The sequence below is a fragment of the Microplitis mediator genome, chromosome 5 (assembly GCF_029852145.1).
Source record: "Microplitis mediator isolate UGA2020A chromosome 5, iyMicMedi2.1, whole genome shotgun sequence".
Classification (NCBI taxonomy): Eukaryota; Metazoa; Arthropoda; class Insecta; order Hymenoptera; family Braconidae; genus Microplitis; species Microplitis mediator.
This window is the reverse complement of record NC_079973.1, coordinates 5,574,268-5,593,924: the sequence shown is the minus strand read 5'-3', so window position 1 is coordinate 5,593,924 and position 19,657 is coordinate 5,574,268. Positions and strand designations below refer to the sequence as shown.

At 33.0% G+C, this 19,657-nt stretch overlaps 3 protein-coding genes across 3 annotated transcripts; 1 reads left to right on the top strand and 2 right to left on the bottom strand.

The window, feature by feature from the left end:
- Positions 1-272: 272 nt before the first annotated feature.
- On the bottom strand, positions 273-3,429 carry LOC130667703 (NADH dehydrogenase [ubiquinone] 1 beta subcomplex subunit 8, mitochondrial). The gene is made up of 4 exons (XM_057469493.1): positions 3,269-3,429; positions 2,847-3,076; positions 1,651-1,809; positions 273-492 (listed from the first exon to the last, which is right to left on the bottom strand). Exons 1-4 carry the CDS (start codon positions 3,351-3,353, stop codon positions 427-429), a joined length of 540 nt encoding a protein of 179 aa, XP_057325476.1. The 5' UTR covers positions 3,354-3,429; the 3' UTR covers positions 273-426.
- Positions 3,430-5,205: 1,776 nt separating this feature from the next.
- LOC130667583 (ATP-dependent helicase brm-like) lies at positions 5,206-19,411 on the top strand. The gene is made up of 6 exons (XM_057469248.1): positions 5,206-5,357; positions 5,541-5,871; positions 10,481-10,859; positions 10,928-15,492; positions 16,494-16,659; positions 16,792-19,411. The coding sequence occupies exons 2-6, from the start codon at positions 5,581-5,583 to the stop codon at positions 16,959-16,961; spliced, it is 5,571 nt and encodes a 1,856-aa protein (XP_057325231.1). The 5' UTR covers positions 5,206-5,357; positions 5,541-5,580; the 3' UTR covers positions 16,962-19,411.
- LOC130667584 (uncharacterized) lies at positions 7,885-10,183 on the bottom strand. The gene is made up of 6 exons (XM_057469249.1): positions 9,996-10,183; positions 9,759-9,892; positions 8,625-8,881; positions 8,462-8,567; positions 8,233-8,393; positions 7,885-8,044 (listed from the first exon to the last, which is right to left on the bottom strand). The coding sequence occupies exons 1-6, from the start codon at positions 10,059-10,061 to the stop codon at positions 7,926-7,928; spliced, it is 843 nt and encodes a 280-aa protein (XP_057325232.1). The 5' UTR covers positions 10,062-10,183; the 3' UTR covers positions 7,885-7,925.
- Positions 19,412-19,657: the final 246 nt, after the last annotated feature.

Sequence of the window (19,657 nt, the reverse complement as noted above, 5' to 3'; positions counted from 1 at the left end):
AAAATTTATGACACTGAAATTAGCCGGCGTCTAATAATTTTTGGATTTTTTTTTAAACAATAAATTATAAAAAAAAAAATATTTGAAAAAATTGCACATGTAGTTTTTGAAATTTTCTACATGTGCACATTTTTTTTTTTAAATTGAATTGTTAAAACAAAAATTCGAAAATTCTCAACTGTCTGCTAACTTCAGGATCATAAAAATTTCAGTATTATGAATTTTTTTATTTTATAAATAATTTAAATTAAAATTTACAAGTAACAAAAAAATTTGATTTATTTCCTTTTTATATATTTTATGCTATATATTATTACATAAAGTGATTGATAAATAAAAATTATTACCGACTGAATAATATTTTAATTAATTACTTTCTCAATGAATTTAGATTTATTTTTCTCTACAAATTATTATTTATATAAATTATTTATGGTTTGCTGGCTCGAATGTGTAATGAACAACACCAGGCTGAGGAATTTGTTTTTCCAACTGAAAAATTAATTGAGCGTATTAATTATTAATAGTACAATATTAAATTAATTAAGTAAGCGAATTTAAAATTAAGGCCATTCTCAGATAGCCCTCCCCCTCCCCACTTTTTTGAAATATTCAATGACTCAATTGTAATGACCGCATTAACATTTTGATAATTAATTAAAAAAAAGTTAAAGGATTAATTGAAAAAAGGGCAACGCAGTTACACTTTCGCCGAGACATAGATTTTTAAAAAAATTATTTACATTTGATATCAATTACGAGTTAAACGAAATTTGTTAATAAATTTCAGTAAAATCTTCATGTCAATTTTATAATTACAACTTCGTAGGCTAAAATTTACTTACCAAATTTCAACTCCTAATTGATAAAAACTGTGAGTAATTTTTTTTAAATCTATCTCGCGGAATTGTAACTGCGTTCCCCTTTTTTCAATTAATGCTTTCATTTTATTTAAATTAGTTATCAAAATTTTAATACTGTCATTACAATTGAGTCATTAAATATTTTTAAAAAGTGGGGGGGGGGGGCACTGTCTGAAAATACCCTTAATTATGTAATAATTTATAGTCAGCCTGGGTAACTTTGGCCTGCCAGTGTAATATTACTTTTTTTAAATCAGAATCTATTGGATTGTTTGAATCGTGTCGGTTTTATGGTAAAGACAAAACTTTAATATACTATTAAGGAATTCAAATTATTCTGACAATGAAAATTACTCAGGCTGACTGTAATTTAATAAGTTAATACCGTGATAGCCACACTTTAAATATAATTGCTTAGCAAGTTCTGCAGTGAAACATTTTCGGCTGAACGAAAAATTTCTGGAAAGCCTCGGCTGGATAATACTTGGGTGCAAGTTGATGCAAATCTACTGCCGTTATCTGAATGTAATTTGAGAAAAAAACTTGCCGTCAATTTCAAGTGAAACTGTCAATCAATTTAACGTCATTGTCTGACAGTAACACTTGTAGTCAAATTGAATTCAAGTTACAGACAATTTACTGTCAACCTAAAGGTAACTGCTTGCTCTCCAACACTTTCTTTTTAATTGGCTTAAGAATTCGGCAGTAGCTTGGTTAACTTATGGTTAAGGTGGCTATCAGGGTAATTTAATAAGTTAATAGTTAGTAGTAAATAGTAGATACATACAACTGGTCTGAATAAAGGGTACTTATCAGCAATGTAATTTAAAAAACAATAAACTGCAACGAATCCCCAGAATGCCAATGGTGCGGTCCAATATCCGATATATGGTTTCTCACCGTAATCTGTTCTGTCTTCATTTAATAAATTTATCTCAGCGTGGATCTATAATTAATAAATTACTATTATTAATAAATGTAAATGTAGCAGACATAAGACAAGTTTCTAATTACATATGAAAAAATTAAATAATTAAAATGATAAAATTTAAAAAAATACATGTACTGAATTTTGAATCATCTAGACATGCGTTTTTTTTATTTTTATTTTATAAACATTTTAATTTATTTATTAAAAATTTTAAGATGTCCGCTAACTTTACTATCATCTATTATTATTATTAATTATTTATTAAACTATTAAATAATCTACATTATTAAGAGAATAAGGAAAATTTTATTCAATCATTATCTTCATGATAAAATTATTTAACGTAAGTACCCTGATAGTCAAAGTTGGCAGCAAGTTTTCGACAATATATTGCCGCAACCTGTCGCCGTTGGCTACAAAAGTTTGCATTTCTATAAATTGATGGCAACTTTCTGAGAAAGTTGGTGGCCAAAGATGTAATTCCATTAGTTGACGGAAAGTTGCCTTAAATTTTCTCAGAAAGTTGACAGGTTGAAGAGAAAGTTGGTGATAACTTGTAGTCAACAGTTACCCTGATAGCCAAGTTGGCGAGAAACTGGCGTCAAACTAACAGCCCCAACTAGACGCCAAGTTGTCCGCAAAAATTGGTATTTCTAAAGTTGATGACAACTTTCTGAGAAAGTTGGTGACAAAAGTTGGCAATCCATAAGTTGACGGAAAGTTGCCTTCAATTTTCTCAGAAACCTGCCTTCGAATTGCGGCTTTTTCCTGGCGCCTTCACTTTCTGAGAAAGTTGGCGGTAACTTGCAGCCAAAAGTTGCAAAAGCTAGACTTGTCGTCAAGCTGGTCGCAAACTAATGAATACCAACTTTTTGACGAGCAACTCGTGCTATCAGGGTACAAAAGCTAAAAGTTGCCGACAATTTGTCGTCAAGTTGATCGCAACTCATGTACACCAACTTTCTGATCAGAAACTCTAGCTATCAGGGCAAGTAAAATAAATTTAATTGGGTAAAATGTTGAATAAATTGTGCATTAATAAATAAATTTACCGGTTCATTGTAATTTCTTTTCTCATCAGGTTGATCCCAAGGATAGTATGGGTCACGAGCACTGACTGGTTGATAAGGTAATTGTGGATAATCACCAAGTGGATACATGCCATCATCTGGATATAATTTATATTCTGCTGGATGCAAACCATATTTTTCAGCAGCTTTTTTGTGTTCTTCCTCATTGGTTGGTCGTGGACCAGGCATATAGTCGTAATTTGTCATCACCTCTGATTAATAAATAAAAAATACTCATTAATAATAAATACAATAAATAAATTATTCAACTGATAATAATAACAACACTTATGTAATGACGTAGTTAACCTGTCAACTCGGTCATAAGTATTATTAATTCCCTATTCAATGTAATAAAAAGTTTTGTACAATAAATAAATAATAATTATAAGTTAATTTCTTACTGGTTCTGATGACATTATAAATTACTCGGTTGTGTTTTGTTGTTAATGGAGCAATTAAGCTTTTTATTTTAACTAGAGATGCCATGATCCTTGTGGGTTAGACTTCTTGGATACCGACTGAGTCGTTGATTAGAAAAAATTGACTATACCACCTGATATATACATGAAAAAAAAATCAATAATCGTATAATTAAATAATTATTAACATTTTAAACAATTAAAAGTTTTTTTTAAAATTAATCTGACATGAGAGTAAATAATTAAAGAATTACTTTAATTAAATAAGTAATTATCATTTTTTAAATTGATACTGATTCGAAATGACACTGAATATAGCAGACAAAAAAATTTATTTCTTTTAAATAAAGAAACAAAATTTTTATAGAAAAAACTTTTAAAAATCTGAGTTTGAATGGTAGTAGATATGAGACAAATTTTAAATTACGAATAAACGAATAAAACAATAAAAAATATAAAAATAAAAAAAAATTCACGTACTGATTTTGAAATTTTATGAATGCGCATTTTTTAAATTCTATTCGATTTACATTTAATTCAGATTCAAAATTTTTTAAATTTCAAATCGTCAGCTACATTCACACTCATAAAAATCTTTATGTGCATATTCTAAAAATTGTATTTTTATTTACCAGTAAATTGTTTTTATAAAAATTACAAAACTGATGTCTGTTACTTTCAGTATCATGATTTGAAACTTACTTCGATGATTCCAATGTTGATTATTGTTTATAAATAATAATATATCATTTAAAAGATAACTTTTTTAATGATACTGAAAGTAGCAGATATCAGAAAATTTTTGTATTTTTAAAATCAATTCACTTGTAAATAAAATACATTTATTTGAATGTGCACATAAAGATTTTTTAATGATGAATTTAGACGTCTAATAATTTTTGGATTTTTTAAAATGTTAAATTGTAAAAAAAAAAAATTATTTAAAGAACTTACACCTGTAGTTCTTAAAATTTGTTACGTACATTTTTTTTTAATTGATTTGTTAAAAAAAATCAAAAATTATGAATTGTCTGTTAATTTCAGGATCATATTTTTTAAAATTTTTGATGCGCAATTTTTGAAAGTTTTTTCTATAAATATTTTATTTGTTTATTCAAAAGAAATTAATTTTTTAATGTCTGCTACTTTTAGTATCATTGTTTATGATAAGTGTGAATGGACAATAGGGAATTTTTTAAATTTTTGAATAAATAAATAAAATGTAAGTAGAACAAAAATATGAGTGTGAATGTAGCAGATGATACTGAAGTTAGCAGACGTCTAATAATTTTTTGATTTTTTTTTAGACGATAAACCAGAAGAAAAAAAATATTTGAAAAAATTGCACCTGTAGTTTTTTAAATTTTCTACATGTGCATATTTTTAGTTTTTTTTTTTCTTCAAATTTAATTATTCAAAAATAAATCCAAAAATTTTGAATTGTCTGCTAACTTCAGGATCATATGTAGCAGACATCAGATAAATTTTAAATTATTAATAAATCGAGTAATTAATTAATAAAATAAAATTTTTAAAAAATGCACATTTAGAAAATTTTAAAATTAATAAGTGCATTTTTTTTAAATATTATTTTTTAAATTATTTATCATATTTATTTATAATTTTAAATTTATCTGATGTCTGCTACATTCATACTCGCAACAAAAATTAATAAATGCGTATTTAAATATTTGAACAACCAGTAGACTTTTTTTTTCAAATTTCATTATTGTAATTAATTTATTTATTTAAAATTTACTATTTATCTCGTCTGTAACATTCACATTCATTGTTTATGATGGGATAAAAAATTTTCATTTACAAAAATATTATTGAAAAATGTTAGAGGAAATTTCAAAAATTTCCGGGCAAACAGAAGATTTGGGAGTCAACGCTCCCTCAGCAGAAGTTGAAAAAGCGAAGCTCCGAAGCCAAATTAAAATTGTTTGTAGTTCATGACAAGTGACAAGCGTTGTTAGTTAAAACAAAAAGAAAAATGTCAAAATTGATTATTGTATGGGTGAAATAATTTGACATTATTATTAGTATCGTCAGTGTAACAATCAAAATAGTAAGTGGACTTATATTGTTTCTAAACAAACTATATAATAAATATCACAACAATGTCGTCATGGTATTGATAATTTTCTTTGATAAAAAAAATCTACAGTACGAAAAAATAAACTATAAATAAATATTCATATTTAAATGAATATTAATCGGATGATAAATTAATGATAAATGACTGATATAGGAGTTGATTGTTGAATAAACTGGAGTCTGATCGTAATAATATGGCGAGTCCGTCGCCTCAGTCATCACCGATGCCACCGCCACAAGCTCCGAGTCCAATGGGTCCACCACAACAATCGTCGTCGCCGTCGAATCCTCAAGGAAGCCCGATGGGACCACCGCAGCATCACCCGCACAGTCCGACCCAGGGATATCCTGGTGGGCCTCCACTACCTGGCCCGGGTCCGGGACCTGGAGGACCTCCGATGTCTCAACCACCGCAACAACCGCCACCTCAACAGCAAAATTATCCACCGCATCCACACCAAATGCCACCTAATCTGGGCCCTCAGGTAATTTATTTATAATTTGCGATGAGTGAATGTAGCAGACGTGACAATTTTTAGATTTTAAATAAATTAATTAATTAAATAAAACGAGCAACCTGCAGTCACTATGTCACTGAGTATCACTATCAAAATTATTAAATATGATTTACATTCAATTGTTTATTAAGTCCAATTAATTCTCAGATTTTTTAAAATTTTTCTTATCATTAGGGACAAGATTTTTGCCTCAATTTCAAAATGAATGGTTCATATGTTTGACATTACGCCGAAAATATTGGTCTTATAAAAAAAGTTTTGAAACAAAAGTTACAGGAAATTTAATTTTACAAAAAAAATGTCTCTTATGATTTTGTTATACGACCAATATTTTTACCGTAATTACAAAATTAAATTTCATAATGAATGATTTAAATTTTTGATAATTATGGAAATCTTGATTTTGAAATTACGGCTTTCTTATTAGTTATACAAAAAAATTGTAAGAGACATTTTTTTTATAAAATTAAATTTCAAACAACTTTTATTTGAAAATTTTTTTTAAATGACCAATATTTTCTCCGTAATATCAAAAAAATTTGACAGTATTAATTATCAATTGTTATTTTAAAATCAAAGTAAAAATCCTGGCTCTGGTTACCATTAAAGTTTAATAAGACAAATCTTGTCATTAATTCGCAAACTCATTGATTTCAATAACTGTATACTCATGGGATTCTTAAAAAAAATTTACATACAGTCAAATTATTATTATTAGTCGTCTAATATATTTATTTTCTAAAATATCTCTCAACTACGATGAAATATAAAAAAAACATGTGAATGTAGCCGACAGTTAGCAATTTTATTATTTTTAGAATAAATAAATAAAATGGAAATAAATTAAAAATTAAAAAACGCATGTACCCCAAAATCGGAATGTTTTTCGCGCAACGAAAAAAAATTTGAAAGTAAAAAATCTACTGGATGACTAGATACTAGATTTCTGATATATTTAGCATATAGATGCTGGTATGGCAGCCGAAAATTGCAGGCCACCCCCAACCTCAGGAACTACCCCTCAAGCAGCTCAAGTCCATAAATTTTTTTCATTTCAAACTTTTTCAAGGTTCCACCATGATATCTCCCCAGACGAAATTTCCCCAGGACAAAATCTGTTGAACACGATCTCTATAAACGAGATCTTATAATAATCTATGTAATTATAATGATTTCTACACTTACGACTGAAATCTTATTCAGGTTTTTTTTCACATTCACATTTTATGTGTATATCATAAATAAATAGAATGTGTTACACATACATGTATGAAATCATGGGAAATTCCCAGCCCAAATTTGACATCATCGTCAATTGCAAGAACTTGACGTAAACTTACTGTGAAGTTAATCAAAATCACTGAACGTCAAATTTTCGAAGTGATAGTATGGCTATCAGGGATTGGACTGACAAAAATAATTTTAGAAATTTTATCCTGGAGAGATTTTGCCAAGGAGATTTTGTCCATCCAGATTTTTGCCATGAAAATTTATCACTGAGAGAACAATTTATTTGAGCCAAATAAATAGACTTATTTGACTGACCAAAATCATTTATTTTATTCAAATATATATTTGTTTGTAGCTAACAAATGGCTGCAGTGCCACCATTCAAATACAGATTTGTTAACTACAAACAAATAATTATTTCATTCAAATGAACCATATCTTTGTCTCAAATAAGTATTGATTGGGTCCATTCAAATATGGGGTTTATTTACCTGAAACAAATCTTATTTGGCTCAAATAAATTGTTCTCTCAGTGTACATATTCAAATCAAGAACTTTCCAACGATACTAAATTTAATGACAGTAACTAATTCTATCATAGAGATCTGGCTGGAATAAAATTTTCCTTATTCTCTTAATAATATAGACTGGCTTAATTTTCAAAAATACTCCTGCATTACTTCTGATTCCATAAATTTAATTTCCAGTTATAAGTTTTCCTAAATAATTAATAGTCTAGTAATCAAAACAGTATTTTAATTTTTTTATTGAAGTTTAAATCATAAGAATAACTAATTTTTTTGGAGTTGAACTTGAAGATCAGCATCGTTGATCATTTTTTTCAAATCTTGGGCTATTTTAATATTACAAGCGCCAATAGCACGTGGGTTCATTATATTGACATCATTTCCTAGAAAAAGATAAAACATAAAACAGAAACAATAACAATAAATTGGTGTCATTGTCTGATAGGTTGATGGCTTTGCTGTTACGCAACTGAAGATAATTGATGATTATTTTACCTCTCGTTTTCATTTAATATTTTATTTGTTCGTGTAACTAAATATTAATTTAATTGAGTGAGATAAAAGCAATTACCGGTCACGCGATCAATAACAACACCTCCAGCTTCGGTGATGATTAAAGAAGCTGCTGCAATATCCCAAGTCGAAATACCTGGTCCTTCTATCTGATAACCTTCGATAGCTCCTAGTGCTATATGACACAGAGTTATCGCTGCACTACCAATTGTCCTTATTCTAAAATATAATTGTCTATTTATTTGACCCTCGTTCATCAATAAAGTTTCATTTCATTATTTTATTACCCGTGAGTTTTAGTCCCAAGTATTTTTATTCTCTCAATCATTTTCTCTTTTAAGTCATCAACTTTCATAAATTCTGGTTCAATGGCAATAAGTGCTTTTGAAATGTCTAAAATATTATAATTATTAAGGATTAAATTTATTTTTCATACAAATTTATACAAACCATCAACAGTTGACGTTTTTAATGGACGTCCATTGAGAAAGGAACCTCTTCCTTTTCTTGCAGCAAATAATTGTTCAAGAACTGGATTATAAACGATACCAATTCTCATTTCTTTATTAATCGACAGCCCAATGACGACACAAATTTGTGGAAAATTGTGAATGAAATTCGTTGTACCGTCTATCGGATCAATTATCCATGTAGGATCGTCTGTTAACTCTGGTAAATTTTTACCTGTCGATTCTTCGCCAATGAATCTTGAAAAAGAATAACGTAAATAATAATTCATAGCTGTCACTGAGAGAAAAAAATTAAATTTAAGTAAACATGTGTACTTGACTCAATAGGGTAGAAGTACCATTTGTGGCCACTGCTCAATTTTTTATATTTAATACTTTATTTTAATTAACGAAAAATTATAAAGTAAAATTTGAATTTTAATATCGGGGTAAAAGTATCTTTGAACAATTTTCCAAGTGTCCAAAACTGGCCCTAAAGTGGCCAAAAACTTTACATCCAAGTACAATATTTCTTTTTTTATAGCCACTGCTTCAATCTACTCATAAGTTTCTACAGACTGCACTTTTACTACAATTAAAAATTACACTTTTTTTTCTTAGTGTGCAAATTATTGAATCCCAAATTAATATGATTAATTAAAAACAATATAGGGTAGAGGTACCGTTTTTGGTCACTTTAGGATCTACCTGAAGATCGGAACGTTTTTCGTGCACCGAAAATGAAAAGAATTTATGTAATTTTACTGCTTAAGGGGTAGTTAGAGGTGACCTGCAATTTTCAGTTGACGTGCGAAACATTTCAAAAATCTAGATCCAATGGATTTTTCATTTTTCATTTTGTTTTTTTATTTTCGTTCACCGAAAAACGTTCCGGTTCTCAGATACATACTTTAGGGCCGGTTTTGGACACTTGAAAAATTTAAATAAAATAATTTGTGAAAGACGTAATAAGATAATTAATTTTGTAAATGCGTAAATAGATACTTTTATCACACTTACAATGGAAACTTTATTTTATATCTTTTCATCAATTGAAATAAAGTATCAAATGTCCAAAAATGGGACAGTGGTCACACGTGGTACTTCTACCCTAATAATCTATAAAAGAAATTACTTATGATCTGGAAATTGTTGCCTCAATTTTCCTACAATGATGTCTTCAATTTTACGATCATATTCAGTCACAAGATCCCAGTCGCCTAGTTTTTCTGTCACCGTTTTTCTAGCAAATGTCGCGCCTTTTAATACCTTGAAAATAATCATCACATATTATACGTTCTCTTGCGTAATTTGTTATTTACTTTCTTATCATTATATTTATAAATGCATTCACAAAAAAAAAAAAAATTACATGTCCTGCTTCAAGGGTCAGTTTCATAGCAACGTCATAGTAAAAATCTTCATCGTGGTTAGCCATTGAAAATAACTTATTACTGCAATTACTATTTTTTACTTGTATATTTTGTTATAAACATAAAGATTTGAGTCGATGTTTAACCAACAACTCGTAGGCGTAGACTAAGAATTAATTAATTCTTTCAAGATGTGGTCAGTATCGCGGTCTTCGTGAGAATACCGCGTAAGTCTAGTAGTGGGGAGGGTAAAAGTTGTGGGTAAATGACAATTTTTATTCAGCTACACTAGGTCAACCTATACTTTATTTACCATACTATCAGTAAGACCCAATTAAAAATTAAATGATAATTATTGAGTTGATAAACTAAACATGACTTGAAATTTTTTTTTCTAATTTCAAATTTTTTTTATCAGTGATACAACTGAAATTAATGTTTTTATGATATTATGAAAGATATTTTATTTTTAAATTATTTTTAGGGCCCACTGGAAGGTCCGCCTGGGTCACAAGGCCCTGGAGGACCGATGATGCAAGGACAGATGGGAGGGCCACCGAACGCTGGACATATGGGACCGAATCAAATGGGTGGACCACGTGGGCCATCTCTGATGGGTCCGGGACCTAATCAAATGGGCCCGGGTGGTCTCAATCAAATGGACTCAGAAGGTGGATCAATTAGTGGACCAGGTCCAATGTTTCCTGGAGGTCCTCGTCCTATGGGACCGGGTGGACTAAATCAGATGGGGCCTGGTGGCCCGAATCCAATGGGTCCGGGAGGGCCTAATCAAATGGGACCTGGAGGACCTAGTGGGCCGAATCAGATGGGCCAAGGAGGACTAAATCAGATGGGACCTGGAGGTAAGAGATAGTGATTGATTGATGAGGTGATTAATAAAGTGATTGCTAAATTGTAAATATTTTTTAAGGTCCAAATCAAATGGGACCTGGAGGACAAATGGGTCCAGGTCATATGGGACAACCAGGTGGACCTCCAGCACCACCACATATGCAAGGGGGTCCGGGACCACAAATGGGACCTGGAGGTCCAGGGAACCAAATGCCAAGTGGACCAGGACACATGCAAGGGCCTCCACCATCGGGACTTATGAATGCAGGGCCAGGTCACATGGGTCCGGGACCTGGGTCAATGCCAGGTCCAGGACACATGAATCCATCCATGGCTGGTGGTCCACCCGGTCCGATGTCCGGAGCACCTTCAATGGGTCCAGGCGGACAAATGCCTAATCACGGACATGGTGCCAATGGACATTCTCAGATGAATGTGGGTGGTCCAGGAAATCAAATGAACATGAGACCTGGTGGTCCAGGTGTTCTTATCAATATGAGTGGACCTGGCGCTCCCGGACCTGGTCCAGCTGGTCCTATGGGTCCAAATTCCGGCCCAGGGAATCAAATGGGACCTGGCGGACCGATGATGCCTGTATCAGGTTCTAATCAGATGCCTCCAGGCGGACCTTCGAGTCAAATGGGACCGGGAGGGCCTTCAGCAATAGGCGTTAACAACTCCGGAAACCCAGTAGGTCCTGGTGGACCATCAGGACCTCCAGGTATGGGCCCGATGCCATCAGGAGCTCCAAATCAACCGATGGGACCAATGGGACCCGGGGGACCAGGTAATCAAATGACTCCAACTCCTAGTGGTCCTCCTGGCCCTTCCGGACCTGGACAAGAGAATCTCAATGCTCTTCAAAAAGCCATTGACTCCATGGAAGAAAAAGGTCTCCAAGAGGATCCGCGTTACTCACAATTACTCGGTCTTCGTGCACGTGGCCAAGGTGTTCCCGGCATGGGTGATAAGCAGAGCTTTAGCTCTCAACAACTCCAACAGCTTCGTGTTCAAATAATGGCGTACCGTCTGCTAGCCCGCAACCAACCACTGTCTCAACAACTAGCTCTCGCAGTTCAAGGTGGAGCACCACCACCAGGGATGCCTCAGCGACCCATGGACCCATCGCAGGGTCCCGGTACACCATCTGGCCCTCAACTTCATTCCGGGGCCCCGGGTGGCGTTGGACCGGGTCCCATTGGACCTCCACGACCTGGATCCCAACCATCTCAACAACAACAGCAACAACAGCAGCAGCAACAACAACAGCAGCAACAGCAGCAGCAACAACAACAACAACAACAACAGCAACAGCAGCCCGGGAATAAAATCAACCGCGTAACAAGTATTGCTAAGCCTGTCGGTATAGATCCTCTACTTATTCTCCAGGAACGTGAAAATCGTGTAGCTGCACGTATCGCCCTACGTATAGAACAGCTGAGCAATTTACCCACGAATATGCCTGAGGATTTGCGTATAAAAGCGCAAATTGAACTGCGTATGCTACGAGTGCTTCATCTCCGACGTCAATTGTGTTCTGAAATTTTAGCATCCACTCGCAAAGACACAACTCTCGAGACTGCAGTGAATTTCAAGGCCTACAAGCGTACAAAACATCAAGGATTACGTGAAGCTCGTGCTACAGAGAACTTGGAAAAACAACAGAAACTTGAAGCAGAGCGTAAACGTCGTCTGAAGCATCAAGAATTTTTGACTTCCGTCTTACAGCACAGTAAAGACTTCAAAGAATTTCATCGTAACAACGTTGCTAAGTTGTCACGTCTCAACAAAGCTGTACTGAACTACCACGCGAATGCTGAGCGCGAACAGAAGAAGGAACAAGAGCGAATTGAAAAGGAACGAATGCGTCGTCTGATGGCCGAAGACGAAGAAGGTTACCGTAAACTCATTGATCAAAAGAAAGACAAACGTTTGGCATTTTTGCTGTCACAAACTGACGAGTACATCGGCAATCTTACTGAGATGGTCAAGCAACACAAGATGGAGCAGAAACGTAAGCAAGTCGAAGAGCAGAAACGTAAGAAGAAGAAGAAGAAAATGCAAGACGGGATACCGGTTAACGAAGACGGCACTCCGGCTGAGGACACGCGGGTTCATGTCTATGAAGTGAGCACTGGACGGACACTAACGGGTGAGGATGCGCCGCTGATGAGTCAATTGAACGCTTTCATGGAGTCACATCCTGGCTGGGAAGTTGTCGAGACTGACAGCGACGAAGAAAATGAGGAAGATGAAGAAGAAAATGTCTCGGAACAGAAAGCCAACACTAGTAACTCTACTGCTGGAAGTAACAACGCTGCTGGTGACAGTGAAACTAACAAGAAAATAAACAAAGCTAAAGTCGAAGATGACGAGTATAAAACTGAAGAACAGACTTACTATAGTATCGCGCACACTGTACATGAAACAGTTACCGAGCAAGCCTCGATTATGGTCAATGGTATGCTCAAGGAGTATCAGATAAAGGGTCTCGAGTGGTTGGTGTCGTTGTTTAACAACAACCTCAATGGTATTCTAGCTGACGAAATGGGTCTCGGCAAGACGATTCAAACGATCGCGCTCGTAACTCATCTTATGGAGAAAAAGAAGGTCAATGGCCCGTTTTTAATCATCGTTCCGCTGTCAACTCTGTCTAACTGGGTACTGGAATTTGAAAAGTGGGCGCCGAGTGTCGTTGTCGTATCCTACAAGGGTTCGCCCGCCGGGCGACGAGCGATACAGTCGCAAATGCGTGCGACCAAGTTCAATGTACTGCTGACCACCTACGAGTATGTCATCAAAGACAAAAGTGTCTTGGCTAAATTGCAATGGAAGTACATGATCATCGATGAGGGTCACAGAATGAAGAATCATCATTGTAAATTAACTCAGGTGTTGAACACACGTTACATTGCGCCGCACCGTTTACTATTGACGGGTACTCCGTTGCAAAATAAATTGCCCGAGTTGTGGGCGCTTTTGAACTTCTTATTACCGTCGATCTTTAAGTCCGTCAGTACATTTGAGCAGTGGTTCAACGCGCCTTTTGCCACCACCGGAGAAAAGGTTGAGCTGAATGAGGAAGAAACGATTCTTATTATCCGACGTCTGCACAAAGTACTGAGACCGTTTTTGCTGCGACGTTTGAAGAAAGAAGTTGAGTCTCAATTGCCTGACAAAGTTGAGTATATTATCAAATGTGATATGTCTGGATTACAGAAAGTTTTGTACAAACACATGCAGAGTAAGGGTGTGCTGCTGACTGACGGTTCCGAGAAAGGAAAGCAAGGAAAAGGTGGCGCGAAAGCGCTGATGAATACAATTGTCCAGCTTCGAAAATTGTGTAATCATCCATTTTTGTTCCGAACTATTGAAGAGAAGTATTGCGAGCACATCGGGGTCCAGGATTCTCACACAGTATCAGGGCCAGATTTATATCGTGCGTCAGGTAAATTTGAATTGTTGGATCGCATACTGCCTAAGCTGAAGGCGACCAATCACCGCGTGTTGTTGTTCTGTCAAATGACGCAGCTGATGACGATAATGGAGGATTACTTAAGCTGGCGCGGTTTCAAGTATTTGCGGTTGGACGGTACGACCAAAGCTGAAGATCGTGGTGATTTATTGAAGAAGTTCAATGACCCTGGGTCACAGTATTTCTTATTCTTGCTGTCAACCCGTGCCGGTGGTCTGGGTCTTAATTTACAAGCCGCTGATACTGTTATTATATTTGATTCCGACTGGAATCCACATCAAGATTTGCAGGCACAGGATCGTGCCCATCGTATTGGGCAGAAGAATGAAGTGCGGGTACTGCGGTTGATAACTGTCAATTCTGTTGAAGAAAGAATACTGGCTGCTGCGCGTTATAAATTGAATATGGATGAGAAAGTCATCCAGGCTGGAATGTTTGATCAGAAATCAACAGGAAGTGAAAGGCAGCAATTTTTGCAGAGTATTTTACATCAAGACGACGCGGATGATGAGGAAGAAAATGAAGTAGCGGATGACGAAACAGTTAATCCGATGATCGCTAGATCAGAAGGTGAGATTGAGATCTTCGCAAAATTGGATCTCGAGCGACGACGTGAAGAAGCGAAACTGGGTCCCAATCGTAAGCCACGATTGTTAGAGGAAAATGAGTTGCCTGATTGGTTGATTAAAAACGACGAGGAAGTCGAGCGCTTGACTTATGAAGAAGATGATGATCGGTACTTAGGACGTGGATCGAGGCAGCGTAAGGAAATTGATTATACTGATAACTTAATTGGTAAGGAGTGGCTCAAAGCCATTGACGATGACGGTGTTGAGTACGACGACGAGGACGAAGATGATAAGAAGAGAAAGAAAACGCGCAAGCGACGCAAGAGGGGCGAGGAAGATGACGAACCGACGCCGAAAAAGCGCCGCGGGGGCGGTGGCAGCAGTGGCAGTGGGTCCGGTCCTTCTGTTGATACGAAATTACGCAGGGCCATGAAAAAATTGTTGATGGTTGTTGTTAATTATACTGATAGTACTGACGGGAGGTTGTTGAGTGAACCATTTATGACACTACCATCTCGGCGAGAGTTACCTGATTACTATGACGTCATAAAAAAACCATTGACTATCAATAAGTTATTGAAGAATATTGATGAGAGCAAAGTAAGTATTGTTTTTATTAGTTTATAGCCTATCAAAAAAATTCATGTGGGAATCCGGCCTAGATTCCTATGTGGGTTCCCACATGACGCTTTCGGATGGATTCCCATACATACCCTAATACAGTACACTCTGGTTATAAGTTATGTTTCTGTCTATACTCTTACTTACAGGAAAAAATGAAATTGATGTGAGAGTGAGTAGAGCGTCCGATGTAACTTACAACCAGAGCCTACTGTAGCACAGTTTGCTTTAGCAAAAGTTTATTTTACAAAAGTTTCCTTGAATTTTTCATCAAATGTCTGTCAACTTTGAACTTTTCCGTTTTTAACGACAATTTGTATACAACTACAACAGCTATCCAATTTGACGTAAATTTACTAACCGAATTAGAATGAAAATTCACTTCAAAAGTTGACTAGAAAAAAGTTGTCAATTTTCAGGCAAATTTTTATATCGATTTATTGTTAACTTGACTTAAAAAATCGTAAAGTATTTTTTTACCGTCAAATTGTAGATATTTCTATGTATAAATTTGCTTACCTTCTGAAATAGTAAGAATGAACATTACCGACTTTTTTTCTAGTAAAAAGTTACCTCTGAATTGAGGGAAAATTAACCGTGAATTTTTATTTCCAAATTTTGCTGTCAAATTGTCAGCAAATTCGAGCAGCAAATTTCAGGCAATTTCAATGTCGAATTACTGTCAATTTCTTATGTGGATTTCCCATATGAAAATCCAGTATTCATACCCATGGTTTCCTAAATGGATTCTTCTATAAATCCATACACTCCCGTATTAATTCCTATGAATTCTTACATAAATCTATACTTTCCTATATTAATTCCTGTGGGTTCCCATGTAATCCCACATGGATTTTTTTGATAGGGTATACAATTTACCAAAGACTGCGTTATTTTTCGAACCATCGGAATCAGCGGTCTATTCACTGCTTGAATATTAAATAAAAAAAAAACTATATTTATAATTATATAATTTTCAGTATTCGAGTGTAGATGAATTGGAAAAAGATTTCATGCAGTTGTGTAAAAATGCCCAAATTTACAACGAAGAGGCCTCGCCAATTCACGAGGATTCAATTGTTCTGGAATCGGTATTCACAAACGCACGACAAAGACTCGAAGCCGAAGGTCCAATGTCTGATGACGGTTAGTATTTATAAATTTATCATATTATATTTTATTATGATAAAATTATAATATTTTTATAAATAATTGAATCATAATTACAATAATCGTTACCATGACAATATAAATTAATATTCTTTAATAATACTGCAGAAAATAATTCATCTCCAGACGATCGTGACGACGGATCGGACGGCGATTCGAGTGTAAGGATGAAGATTAAATTAAAAGGACGTAAGAGTGAGAGTAGATCGGGTAGTAGACGTAAAAGAATTACGAAAAAATATATTTCTGATGACGATGACGATGCTGATGACAATTAAGTCATTTATATTTTTATATTTCTTTAATAATTAGCGACTTTTACTGTCACTTGAACGACTGTAATTAAAATTACAATTAAATAACTTTCAATTAATGAATTCAACTTTGCTATTTTTTTTTTGCTCCGCAAAAACACGCGATTTAAATTTTATATAAACTGACAATTATATTCTTTGGCATCAGCATCGTTAAAAATATAATTTTTATCTTTTTAAGATGTTGAGTAGAACCAAGTTCCGGATCTGTAGTATCTTCCATTATTATTATAATTAAATAACGATAGTTAGCCTCTTCAATATACTTAATATCTATATATATATATTTAATAATGTTGAGTATATGAAACAACATCGGATCTTATAACAATAAATATTAATATAAGAATTTATATAACAATTTTAAATGTGATGATATATAAAATTGCATTCAAAGGCTTTATTTGTTATATGTTAACACAACAATATTTTTATTATTTATTAATTAATAAATACTTATATTTGATAATACATTTTTATACATCATCGTCTCAGTAGAAAATTTCATAACTCAATTTTTTCTTTAATTATACGGAAGGAAAAATAAAATTTTATTTAAAAATTTTATGATCTAAGGTAAGAGACCTAGTACCCGACCAGGGAACTAGTACCCGATCACTCATATATTTATATATATATGGGATCGAGTACTAGCTCCCTGATCGAGTACTAGGTCCGCTACCTTACTCAAAGTTTTAAATTTATAAGTTTTTTCGGGGAATGTGCTTGGACTTTTTTATCATGAATTTTTTTTACACAGGATCTAATAAATTCGTGTATGCTAGCGACACATTTTTATTGAGCAACGTTTCGTGACTAATTGCCACTTCATCAGACTCTTAAAAACTGTCACATAAATAAAACTTATCAATATTTTGCTTACAAATTTTATATATTTTATGTATTAATATATATTTTTATACAGTTGCATTTTATAGTAACTAAACAAAGGCAATAGTGTCAATAAATTAAGAAATGAAATAAACATTACGTAATTTATGTTTAATAATTCACAGCCAAAGGTGTGATTCTTATTTTTAATTTAAAAAAGAAAAAAAATTAAAAATCAGAATCACACCTTTGGCTGGGAAATATTAAACATAAACTATGTAATCTTTATTTGATTTCTTAATTTATTGACCCTATTGCCTTTGTTTAATTACTATAAAATGCAACTATATAAAAATATATATATTACATACAATATATAAAATTTGTAAACAAAATATTGATGTTTGATTTGCGTGACGGTTTTTTAGAGTCTGATGAAGTGACAATTAGTCAGGAAACGTTGCTCAATAAAAATGTGTCGCTAAAATACATGAATTTATGGCAGTGTTACACTTTTACTCACAACATCTCTACTCCAGGGAAGTAGCCTCAACTTTACTCACAGTTTTTTTTACTCAGGCTTAACTCTACTGTTATATATTTACTCAGCTTCAACTAGACTCAGTGACAACTTTATGCAGCTAAAACTCTGCTCACGTATTTTAGCCTATCGATAAAATAGCAATTATTTGTGAGTAGAGTTGTAGCTGAGTAAAGATATAACTGAGTAGAGTTAAACCTGAGTAACAAAAAAATGTGAGTAGAGTTGAAGCTGAGTAAAGTTGTGAGTGAGTAGAATTGTAATACTGCCGAATTTACTAGATTTCTTATCGCTGATAATCATAAGTCATTTAAATTTATAGGATCAGAATACATCATTGATATAAAAAATCATTTTTTGAATTTGCAGTCCGGAAAATTTCTACTGATAACGTCGATGTAATAATTGTTGAAGCTTTGATAACTTTTTTTATTGCTGTATTTAATTAATCACAAAAATATGTCTTTATAAATCATATGTGATTATAAATCATTAGGTATCATTAGGAGTAAACAAATATGATATGATCATATATTAGGAGCCATTGATTACTAAATTATAATTAATAATTTAATGATTTGTGGTACTTATTTTAAATAATTATTACGAATTAAAGTAAATAATCAATTGATTAGCAGATATTTTTTATTTGCTGAATCAGTAGACATTTTTATAATTTTTAATTATTATTCATGATAAAAAATTGATAGTTTAACATCGAATGCTTTGAATCTAAAGTTTTAAATATTAATAAAACATTATAGTAATGTACTATTATATATTTTGACTTTAATTCCGTGAAGGAAAAAAGATTTAAACATGTAAATAATTATTGATTAACTTAATTGTTGAATTGATGGTCATGTTTATTAATTATTACTCTTATAATTAATTTTCATTGTTTTATTTATAAAGATTTAAAAGTATTGTGGAGGGGAATAAAAAAAAAATTTTTTTTTAATTTCCAGAAGATTATTTATGAAATTTTCTTTTTCAATATAACAATTATTGTGCGGTTATATTTTTATTATTGATATATGATTACTATTATGTGATTTATTAATTACGATAGATACAAATTTGATAATTATTATTAATTATTCAATAAATAAATTAATAAAGCTTACAAACAGAAACTGCTTTTATTTAAAAATATACGAATTTGTTTTTATTTTTATATAATAATTTATTTGGAAATTAAGTGTGAATGTAACTGACAGTTGGAAATTTTTTGAATATTAGAGTAAAAAAATGAAATGTAAGTTGAGTAAAAATTAAAAAATGCGTA